General features: G+C 39.7%; 1 protein-coding gene across 4 annotated transcripts in view; it reads right to left on the reverse strand.

Annotated features, from left to right (window-relative positions):
- LOC126272139 (voltage-dependent calcium channel subunit alpha-2/delta-3) overlaps window positions 1-12755 on the reverse strand; it is a 686714-nt gene that overhangs the window by 415072 nt on the left and 258887 nt on the right. For all 4 annotated transcript variants that reach the window (XM_049974752.1, XM_049974751.1, XM_049974753.1 and 1 more), the window contains exons 7-8: window positions 7843-7953; window positions 5538-5751 (exon numbers count right to left, since the gene is read on the reverse strand). In XM_049974752.1, the coding sequence (XP_049830709.1) occupies window positions 5538-5751; window positions 7843-7953 (325 nt within the window). The remainder of the gene's footprint in view (window positions 1-5537; window positions 5752-7842; window positions 7954-12755) is intronic.

A 12755-nucleotide genomic window follows, 5' to 3' on the forward strand; every position in this document is an offset into this window, starting at 1 on the left:
AATGGAAATGTATCAAACATGAGCAAAACATGTAATGGAGACTGAATAAAAAGAAGCATGAACTTTAAACTCTGGTTTCTTTCTTTAATCTAACACTGACAGTTCAGGTGCAATAATTGCAAGTTATTTGTAGGTTTTTCTAGTTATGATATGGAAAAGTGACATTCTACATTACTATTTTTAATAAAGCATCTGGTTTTCCATACACTGGAAAATGGACATGCAGTAGGCCCCACCTACCTTTGCAACACAAGTCACGATACCTGATCAGTCACATAAATCAGCTGTTGATCTCACACCCCTGAGTGCAGCAAAGTCTAAGTTACACCCCTTGGCTATTTTACAGTCATATTACAAAAGAAATTATGTTTCCAGTTTGGGTGCTGTGAGTCCAACCAAAATTTCTGAAGACTTTAAGAAATACTAGACAGTTAAATGTTAATTCTGAATACATGGGAGAGTCTTCAAATGGGAGGCACAGGAAGGGGAGGACAAGAAAGTACTCATAACAAAACTGACAAATAAGGAAGTTAAGGTGTGTTAGACATGAGACTTACATAATTTAAAAGTAAAAGAAAAGAGAGACTTCAGAGACTATCTCTGTTCATGTGAATGTTTTCGTAAGTTAGGAATGCGTACATTAAAAGGAGAGATTGGAAAATTCTTCTATACTTTTGCACATGATGCCTGAGCAGCACTTATCTGCACTATGGTATCATAAAATGAAGTAAAAATGAAGAGAGTTAAGAATCCACAGAAAAGGACAAAAACAAGGTTGTACAAAATATGCAGGATAACTGTACGTAAAACTTTCTTTCTTCAGACCTTTAGAATATCCAGCAGAAGGGTACATTTGGCTCCAAAGTAAATTAAATCGCCACAGGGCATTAGAGACCTCTGAGCAGTGGGTGAGAAAAGAACAAGCTTCCTAAAGAAAAGTGCAAACGAGTAGCACATCATATTAGAAAATTTCCTAACTACAAGTTTCACTATAGAAGAAGTGAAACAGAGAATACCTCGACCCAGAAATGACTGCTAACATCATGTACATCTTGTACAAAGAAGAATATTCAGACCCTGTATCACTGGCATTTTACAAGAACATATTCTTGTCAAAATTTAACTTAGCAAGAAAGAAACCGAAAAAAGCTACAGGTAATGTTTGCAACACTCTTGCCCCAATAAAAAATACAAATGTGACAATTCCATGACAGAAAGCATAATATCAACAAAAATACTCATCTTAATATAGTGAAGGGTGCTCAAGATCTGAAATCTTCAGATATTTTAAGAGCTAGAGAAGACGGGAATGTAGAAGTTCTTCGTTTTGACCTTGAAAAAACATTATCCTCTTTCAAGAACTCGTATGAACATTGTGTTCTACAAGCAACATTTGTAGCTGTATAACCTAGTATTCATAATGCTAGCAATGAAAGGGCACTGCTATGTATGGTTATAGAGTGAGGCAGGATGTGGAAAACAGGAAGAAGCACCCTGTTTATTAAAATATTTAATGGAACATGTATCGACAGCCAAAGAAGTAATTTTGTGATCTGATTCATGTGGTGGATAGAATAGAAACATCTAGATGGTTCTAATGCTAAAATCAATTTTAGATCAGCATCCTGCATTGCAGAAAGTAAGGGAGAGGTTTCTTATACCTGGACATAGCTTTCTTCTGAATGACAAGTGATTTTGGAGACATAGAATGCACTCTTGAACATGTACATGACAATTACATGATTGTCATGAAAATGTGTCACAAAAGAAATTCTCTTACACTTCATAGAATGAAAGTTAAAGATTTCAAGACTACATAAAAGATAGAAGAAAAACATAGTAAATCATACAAACCAACTCCCAGAATGAAAAAATAAACTGGATGAAGGTGAGAGAGATAGAACAGTATAATGACAAACCATTCCATATATTGTTAAAACTGAATTTAATAGTAAACAATTTGAAGTTGATACTATGAAGAAATCGGCTCGCTGACCACCTGAAACGCAGAACAAAATAAATTTTCTTGTGCTCTTAATGAAGCTATGGCCAAATGGAAAGATAATTTCTGAAGCTAAGCTAGAAGACGTTCAATCTCAAATACACCTCATTCCAAATGATGCACAAGATTTTTATTGCAAACTCTTCTGCTACCCTGATTTCGAGGATTACATTGACAGCTTCGACTGCTTGAAAACTGATTTTATTGTTGATAGTGAAATAATAAAATAAGAAATTTCTGTTGTTCACTTATGTAATTCTGAAGTTTAAAGTTCTAGATCCTTTGTAAAACGTAAGAGTTTTAATTACAATTTTATTTCTAAAATATTTATAATGAAAACGTGTTAAGAAGTAGCTTAATTTTATTTAAATTAAATGTATGCAACAATTCTGTAACATTGTAATAGATATCAAGTAAGGGAATAATCAAATAGTGTGTAAATGTTTAGAATCAATATTAGTACCTATGTTCATATGTCAGTAAAACACATTTACATCTTTAAATTCATTAAAATATATTATTTATGGCCATAATTTTTTATTTCTGGAATTTTACTTAAACTATATAGGAAAGAATACACTATTTTCTGAATATATATAAGGAGCATTTTTCTTCAAGTTATGCATGAAGGTATTACTTCAATAAATAGGCAAAAAATGTCTAAACATTGAACAGTAATGCTATTTTCCTGATGTATCAGTTAAAAATCATTAAATATAGCCTGAAATAATACAATCATATTGTGTTTTGTGAAATAAATGACAGTATATTCTTCTCTAATGTGCATTACTTGATAAGAGACACATTTTGACTTGCAGTCAGTTAATGCAAAATGCAGAAATGAAAATCATATACATAAAAGAATCACACACACACACACACACACACACACACACACACACACACATTCAGACTTTTCACTACATCTGAAATGATTTTAAGCTACAAGCAAGTAAATTTAATTCAGTTTCATTATTTTACTGCTTAAAAAACTATATTTGATGCAGATGCTGAATTTACACTAACACTTTCATATTTTTACTAACATATCAAAATCCAGTTTTGATGTTTGGTCTCTGATGTATAACATTGTCCAACTGAAGGTGTACATGTCTATTTACACAAATATGGTATTAGCATGAAACAAAGTGATGAAATCAAAATTGGTATAAGGCATCTCACTCTCAAAGTTAATCATGAACAAGTTGTTTTCTTGCTCCACGGAGCACCTTTGGGTTATCAATTTTTTTTAAAAAAATTTGGCCATTAACATACTAATGTGTTGTTGTATCACCAAAGGTCCTTAACAATCCACTGTTTTCACGAATTACGGCACATCACAATTTCCAGTAAAGCAGTTATGTTACATATAAACATTCCCCATTATTCATTATGTTTATTTGCTATTGCATATTCTACAATTAAACACTTGTTTCAGTACAACACATGAGATTTGCTAATCAACAGCCTTTGTTACATAATTAACAGGACTTTAAAAAAGGAATAACAGATACCTAGTGATCACATACAAGAGGTGTTGTGTGGCTGACAGACAAACTGAAAAAGACTGCCAGATATAATTCATCTAACGGACTAAGTCCTTAATCAGACACAGACAACATTCAGACCAGGTCTCCCGTTGCAAAGGCCCAACTGCAATTGCACTGATTTTTGCTGGGATGAGTAATGGGGCAGGGAGGTATAGTAGGGTAGGAATGATGGAAAAGTGCTGCCTGTGGGAATGTTCAGGGGTGTGATGGGGACAGGATAGAGGACTCAGAAGTAGAGAAGGACAAAGGACAATACAGGTGCATTGGCAGAACACAAGGAATGTGTACGTCTGGAATGGGGAGACGGAAGGGGATAGGCAAGTGGATGACAGGGACTAGCGAAGTTTGAGGCCAGAAGGAAGAATCCAGATAGCACAAGCTTTGAAGCAGTAGTGAAACAGAAGTCCATCATGTTGAGCACCGTCTTTTCTAGGCCACAGTTTGGCAGTGGCCACTCATGTGGACAGACAGCTTGTTAGTTGTCATTTCATTGTAGAATGTGGCAAAGTGAATGTAGCTAAGTAGATGGTTCACTTGGCTGATTTCACAAGTGGTCCTGTATTGAATGTGGTAGGAGATGCCTGTGAAAGGATTGGAGAAGGTGAGAGTGGCAGCATGTATGGACAGCTTTTGCATCTAGGAATGTGAGCTGTGAGGCAAGGGGTTAAGAGCATGGGTGGAGTAGGGATGGACAAGAATGTTGGGCGGGTTTGGTATGTGCTGGAATACCACTGCATCATGGGTGAGGAGGGTATTTCTAATTTCAGGACATGAGAGGAGAGGAGACAAGAGGAGAAACTAAATCACATTCTCCACACAGGTTTCGGCTATCTCTCTTTGTGCTCTGAAATGAGGACTATCATCCACATCGCTCCCACAGTGGTATCTGCTTCCCATCCAATCTACGTGACATTCTTATCTGTCCCTGTGCCACTGCTGCCCCAGCTGCTGGGTCATATCCCTGCAATAGTCATACATGAAAGACCTGTCCGATACACCCTCCCATTACCACCTGCTCCAGTCCTGTCACAAGCATCTCCTACCACATGGAAGGTGTAAAAGCAGCCAAGTAATCTACCAACTCAGCTGTAGCCACTGTGGTGTAGTCTACATGGGACTCATAGTTAACAAATTGTCTGCCAGTATGAGTCAAGCTGCCAAACTATGGCCAACAGACAGATGGCCCACTCACTAGCTGAACATGCTCCCCAAAACAATGCATTCAACTTGGCTCCAACAACTACTGTAAGACAGTGCCAGCTGGGTGCTCCCCACAAATACTAGCTTTTCTGAACTGCACAGACAGGAACTCTGTCTGCAACATATTTTTCATTCCCCTCAGCATTCACTAGTCCCTGTCCTCCACCTGACTATCCTCTTCCCTGCCTCCACTCCATTCCTAAAAATGCCAGTGCACCTTCATAGTCCTTTCCCCTTCTCTGCCTCTCTCCTATCACCTTTCTCTCCCTCCCCCAGAACAGCACACCAATGCTGCATCTAGCAGTCCACTATATTGCCTAACCATGTCCCTCTATGCTCCAACAGACAGCACAAGCACCTTCCCTCATCCCCTATTGTGCTACACTCTTGCCCCACTATTTCCCTCCATACCCCCACAGGCAGTACAACCATCTTCCCTCATCGCCTATTGTGCTATACCTCATGACCTGTGGGTCCTCTGTACCCCCACTACTCAACTCAGTAGTGATAAATGCTCACCTCAGACACAATCACAGTCAGGCCTTAGTGCCCAGAAATAACAGTGTGAGCGTGAGTGAATTGTGCTTTTGTGGACATGCACAAGGCAAGTTTTGTTGTCTATGCTTGTTGAAGGAATTATTCCGATAGTTGAACCAAATCTAGTGGCGTTTCTCCCACTCAATGCCTTCTCTATGTGGTTAGTAGTTATCTATTCTTTCATATTGTTGTTATTCCATCTTGGATTTTCCACTGTTTGATTATTCCACAATTACTTTTATTCTCACCTTTATTAGCACATGCCATCCAGTTGACCTCACGAACATCTGCGACCTCACGACCAATTAAATACGTAAAGACTCGAACTGGTATCTGAACCTCACCATCAGGCTGTTTATGCCAGTTATACATTTCAAATATGTCCTTGTAGTTGTAAGGTGCACCATCTGTTATTAGCATTATCGCCTGATTGCAATGGGCTCCTGATGTGCTCTCACGATACTGTAATACCAATTGGTGATTATTTCCTCCATAGAAGACATTAAGTATATGACATGAGTAATACTGGAATTTAGTACAGCAAAATAATCAGCTGTGAATATTATGCAGCTGCATACTTTAAGCAATCAAAAACATTCATCAATTTGTTTTACATTATTAGCAAAAAGCGCGCGCGTGCACACACACACACACACACACACACACACACACACACACACACACACACACGTTTGTTTAGGCACAATTCAATTGTGATTGTTTACTTGCCTCAAAACTAGCCATATCTAAATGCAATTAACCAAAAATTTTCTTGAGATATGGTACCACAACCACACTGAAGATATTAATGTCCAGTTTTGACTATAAAAATAATTATTTTAATTTCAGCACTTTTTATAATTTTATCCTCTTCAGAGGAATTGTAGGACTGCACGTACTGCCTTCCTTAACATAATTTATAATGTTTATGGGGTGCTCTGTGTTAAGCTAATGCTGCAAAATGGGTTTGAATGTGAGAGAAAGTGCTCTGTGAAGTCGTCCATGCCAAGCACAAACACATGATGTTACAATAATAGAGCAACTGTTTGACATTACTAATAATTGTTTTAGTATAACTCTTTTGTCATTAAGTTGTGGTAGATGGAAAGGAAATGTTTAACAAAATATCAAGAAGATGAAGTAACAATTTTTTTTATGTTCTTAAAGATTTTTTTTATTTTGTGTGTGTGTGTGTGTGTGTGTGTGTGTGTGTGTGTGTGTGTGTGTGTGTGTGTGTTCATGGTTAGCAGAGAATACAATTTGAAATGAGAAAATTCAGTAAATATTTGTGATGTGTAGATTTTACTAGGATCTATGTAGATTAACTAAGTTAAAATTATGACCAAGGAATTAGCAACGTGGTGTGGCTTTTCACTATTGTAACTTAATCATTTTGGCTACAATTCACAACTGAAGGCATCTTTTGTTCACAGCACACAGACCTTCACACTATGTCCTTAAAAAAATTGTTAGCTGTATCTTGCTACTCTCAGGAAAAGATCCTCTTCCGGTAAATGTATCTGATCACTGGAAAGTCTCAAAAGAAAATACAATAATTAATTATGATCAGTAACGATTAACATAGGCAGCTGCGGGCATGAGCTGTAAACAGTATGGTGTTTGCAACATTGTCTCTATGCACGTTGTCTCAGATATGTTAGAGCTTTGCTGAATTTTTTGTGTGTACGAGACTTTGGAACTACGTTGTAACAGTCATGTGAGTCAAATGAATTTTTTTTATTAGCCTTCTTCTTTAAGCCATCAATATTAAAATACTGTGTGGCAAGTGGAGTGATTTGAGTGTGATGAAATGAATCAGACCATTTTAGTACATTGATGAACTCCACTTAGGGCAAGCAGCTTTAATGGCTGAACTTTACCAACAGTAACTACCAGGCACTTTTCTGTTCATGTTCACGAGATCCGATGAACACGTATCAGGAATGAACATTTTTATATTTCTAATTCAAAAAATGTAAAATAATCAATTCAAGTATGTAATCACATTGTTTCATAAAAGTGTTGAAAGCATTAAGTAGGCAACATTATTTCCCTTTTTAGTAGTAACTTGTATTACAGAGCTGCTGCAACAGATAAATTGCAATTTTCAAGCACAACACCTGAAAGGAGCCTACAATGTAAAGCCATATGAGGACACTGCATGTTCCAATATACTTCAGGTTTCACTTGCATTTGTACGTGTAAAGTAGAGAGCAATTGTAACTGTTGAAGTTGGAGGATCAGATAGTGGTAAACAAAATCAAGCAGAAGAAAACCAGTAAAAATTCTGTGAAGTAGCAGATTCCCTCAACAAAAATTATAAAACTTTTCCAAAACCGATATTGCATCCCTGAAGAATGATGTACAAGTAACTTAAATTTATAGTTATGTAAGTATGAGCGGCTAATTCTAAAATGAACACCCATGAAAGAGAACACAATGTCCATTGTCCAACACACCAGCTGTTCAGTGAATCATACAGTTCATTTCTTTTAAATAAATGCTATAATTTCACTTAACAAAAATTTTATTAAAAATTATTTAAATACTTACAGATTGCAGTAACTCAAAAGCATGCATCAGGACTGCAGAGAAATTTGCAATCTTGTCAGTGTGTAATTCCTCCATACCACGTTTCAGTTCCCTGATGTTGTGTAAAGTTGCCTGAAATAGCATTAAAGAAGTAATCAGATGAATTTTTGAAATATACTTTCATTTTAAAAAATTCTTACTTTAAGAAACACACACACACACACACACACACACACACACACACACACACACACACAGTCAGATTAGACATGTGTACAAAACAATCTCATGAATTACTCAAGAAGTGATGTTTTCTTGCTAGGAAGCAACAATAACATTTTTAATTGAAACTGATATCATTTCTGATTTGTAACTCCTTCTGCTCCAAAAATGAACATTTGAACAGACCAATGACTTTCAACAACCAATTACTACTACAACAAGAGGAATTTGGCTAGGTATAAAACAGTATACAGCACAGGAGAAGTAGTGAAGAACGTAGAAGAACAGGAAGAGCAAAGCAAAGGAATAGGAGAAGGAAAAGCATCTGACTACATACCACACCAACACTTATAAATCAAAGAGGTATCAGATGAATTACTGACTGTGTTAAAGATATGTTTGTATCGAGGATATATTATACAATATGGAGGATATATTATACTGTATGGAGAGTCATTGACATATACAGAACAAACTATCCATTATTCAACCTTAGTGTGGCACAGAAATGAGTGAAATATTCAGCTATATAAATCTTTGACCATCTACCTAGTGATGTGAAAAATTTAATGGATAACAAAATTAACTTCTAACACAAACTGAAATTCAATCTGCTCGACAACTCTTCATATCCAAAGAATAATTTGTGAATATACACAATGATCCACAAGAATATTATGACTACAGACCCACTATTGATATAAACACATCCAGGCAATAGCAGAATTACCTGGAAAGCAATGCTCTTAGCCAGACCCACCTGTGGTGCAGGTAGTATCAGTGAGTGTACTGTCCGTGTATAGAATGGGGAAGTTGTGCAATCTATCTCAGTTTGACCAAAGGCCTTGAGACATTTCAGAAACAGCACAACTTGGGTGTTTGAGGAGTGCTGTGGTGAATCTCTTCACCATGTAGCGAAACCAAGGTGAAACCATATTCAAATATTGTGGGGTTGGCCGGCCACCCCTCATGACAGATGTCATACATCATACACTGGGTAAACTGGTAAAACAAAACAGGCAGCAAATTGTGGTGGAACTAACATCAAACTTTAATGCTGGGCAGAGTACATATGTTTCTGAACACACACTCCTGACGAATGGCCTCTGAAGCCAACGACCCACGCATGTGCAAATCTTCACACTAGGACATAAGCAACTATGACCAAAATGGCAATGTGACCATCATCACTGGACATTGGTGCAGTGGCAGAGCATTGCGTGGTCTAATGAATCCCAACATCTTCTTCATCATGGTGACAGGAAAGCGCAAATCCATTGGCTTCCGGGAGAACAGCTCCTTCACATCTGTACTGCGGGATGGAGACAAGTCGGCTGCAGCCCCATTATGCTCTGGGGAACACTCACGCGGGCATCCATGGGTCCAATGGAGCTCATGCAAAGCACCATCACAGCCAAGGAATATTTCACACTGATTGTGGCTCACATACATCCCTTCAGGACGATCATATTTCCCGAAGGCAGTGGCATTTTTCAACAAGATGGTTTGACATGTCACAAGGACAGGAGTGTGATGGAGTGGTTCAAGGAACACAGCTGCACATTTCAATTGATGTGCTGGGCACCCAACTCATCCGATCGGAACCCTGTGATGGTCTGCCTTCTTTATTCCTTCAATTCTTGTCCTCATTGTTGACAAACTGAATTGCTACACTGGCTGAAAAATGGGTTGTGGAAGTAAAACACTGACTACTTTAAATTATGTAGCCAACAGGTGCACATTTGAGTTTCACAGTACTTTACTTTCACTGTTCACAATCCCCCAATAATGTTGTTGTAATTATGGTCTTCAGTCCAGTGACTGGTTTGACGCAGCTCTCCATGCTACTCTATCCTGTGCAAGATACTGTACCCTACATTCTTCTGAATCTGCTTAGTGTATTCATCTCTTTCCAACACTAAACTGATGATCACATGATGCTTCAGAAAGTGTCCTACCAAAGGACCACTTCTTCTAGTCAAGTTGTGCCACAAATTCCACTTCTCCTCAATTCTATTCAGTACCTCCTCATTAGTTGCATGATCTACCCATCTAATATTCAACATCCTTCTGTAGCACCACATTCTGAAAGTTTCTGTTCTATTCTTATCCAAACTACACTCCTGGAAATGGAAAAAAGAACACATAGACACCGGCGTGTCAGACCCACCATACTTGCTCCGGACACTGCGAGAGGGCTGTACAAGCAATGATCACACGCACGGCACAGCGGACACACCAGGAACCGCGGTGTTGGCCGTCGAATGGCGCTAGCTGCGCAGCATTTGTGCACCAACGCCGTCAGTGTCAGCCAGTTTGCCGTGGCATACGGAGCTCCATCGCAGTCTTTAACACTGGTACCATGCCGCGACAGCGTGGACGTGAGCCATATGTGCAGTTGACGGACTTTGAGCGAGGGCGTATAGTGGGCATGCGGGAGGCCGGGTGGACGTACCGCCGAATTGCTCAACACGTGGGGCGTGAGGTCTCCACAGTACATCGATGTTGTCGCCAGTGGTCGGCGGAAGGTGCACGTGCCCGTCGACCTGGGACCGGACCGCAGCGACGAACGGATGCATGCCAAGACCATAGGATCCTACGCAGTGCCGTAGGGGACCGCACCGCCACTTCCCACCAAATTAGGGACACTGTTGCTCCTGGGGTATCGGCGAGGAACATTCGCAACCGTCTCCGTGAAGCTGGGCTACGGTCCCGCACACCGTTAGGCCGTCTTCCGCTCACGCCCCAACATCGTGCAGCCCGCCTCCAGTGGTGTCGCGACAGGCGTGAATGGAGGGACGAATGGAGACGTGTCGTCTTCAGCGATGAGAGTCACTTCTGCCTTGGTGCCAATGATGGTCGTATGCGTGTTTGGCGCCGTGCAGGTGAGCGCCACAATCAGGACTGCATACGACCGAGGCACACAGGGCCAACACCCGGCATCATGGTGTGGGGAGCAATCTCCTACACTGGCCGTACACCTTTGGTGATCGTAGAGGGGACACTGAATAGTGCACAGTACATCCAAACCGTCATCGAACCCATCGTTCTACCATTCCTAGACCGGCAAGGGAACTTGCTGTTCCAACAGGACAATGCACGTCCGCATGTATCCCGTGCCACCCAACGTGATCTAGAAGGTGTAAGTCAACTACCCTGGCCAGCAAGATCTCCGGATCTGTCCCCCATTGAGCATGTGTGGGACTGGATGAAGCGACGTCTCACGCGGTCTGCACATCCAGCACGAACGCTGGTCCAACTGAGGCGCCAGATGGAAATGGCATGGCAAGCCGTTCCACAGGACTACATCCAGCATCTCTACGATCGTCTCCATGGGAGAATAGCAGCCTGCATTGCTGCGAAAGGTGGATATACACTGTACTAGTGCCGACATTGTGCATGCTCTGCTGCCTGTGTCTATGTGCCTGTGGTTCTGTCAGTATGATCATGTGATGTATCTGACCCCAGGAATGTGTCAATAAAGTTTCCCCTTCCTGGGACAATGAATTCGCGTTGTTCTTATTTCAATTTCCAGGAGTGTATTTACCGTCCATGTTTCACGTCCATACAACGCTACACTCCATACAAATACTTTCAGAAAAGACTTCCTGACACTTAAATCTATACACAATGTTAACAAATTACTCTCCTTGAGAAACACTTTTCTTGCCATTGCTAGTCTACATTTTATATCCTCTCTACTTCGACAATCATAAGTTATTTTGCTCCCCAAATAGCACAACTCATCTGCTATTTTAAGTGTCTCATTTCCTAATCTATTTCTCTCAGTATCAACTGATTTAATTAGACTAAATTCCATCATCCTCATTTTGCTTTTGTTGGTGTTATTTCATACCCTCCTTTCAAGACACTGTCCATTCCGTTCAACTGCTCATCCAGGGCCTTTTTTGTCTCTGACAGAATTACAATGTCACTGGCAAACATCAAAGTTTTTATTTCTTCTCTATGGATTTCAATAATTACTCCAAAATTACTGTTGTTCCCTTCACTGCTTGCTCAATATACAGATTGAATAACATCAGGGGTAGGCTACAACCCTGTCTCGCTCCCTTCCCAACCACTGCTTCCATTTCATGCCCCTTGAATCTTATAACCGCCATGTGGTATCTGCACAAATTGTAAATAGCCTTTTGCTCGCTGTATTTGACCCCTGGCACCTTCAGAATTTCAAAGTGAGTATTCCAGTCATCACTGTCAAAAGCTTTCTCTATGTCTACAAATGACAGAAACATAGGTTTGTCTTTCTTTAACCTATCTTCTAAGGTAAGTCACAGAGTCAGCATTGCCTCACCAGTTTCAACATTTCTACGTAATTCGATCTGATCTTCCCAAAGGTTGACTTCTACCAGTTTTTCCATTTGTCTGTAAAGAATACGTATTAGTATTTTGCAGCCATGACTTATTAAACTGATAGTTTGTTAATTTTCACATCTGTCAACACATGCTTTCCATGGGTTTGGAATTACTATATTCTTCTTGAAGTGTGAGGGTATTTCACCTGTCTCATACATCTTGCTCACTAGATAGTAGGGTTTTGTCATAGCTTGCTCTCCCGAGGCTATCAACAGTTCTAACGGGATATTGTCTACTCCCGGGGCCTTGTTTCAACTTAGGTCTTTCAGTGCTCTGCCAAATTCTTCATGCAGTATCATTATCTCCTATTCCATTTTCACTTACGTCCTCTTCCATTT

This window comes from Schistocerca gregaria, chromosome 5 (genome assembly GCF_023897955.1).
Source record: "Schistocerca gregaria isolate iqSchGreg1 chromosome 5, iqSchGreg1.2, whole genome shotgun sequence".
In the NCBI taxonomy this organism is placed as follows: domain Eukaryota; kingdom Metazoa; phylum Arthropoda; class Insecta; order Orthoptera; family Acrididae; genus Schistocerca; species Schistocerca gregaria.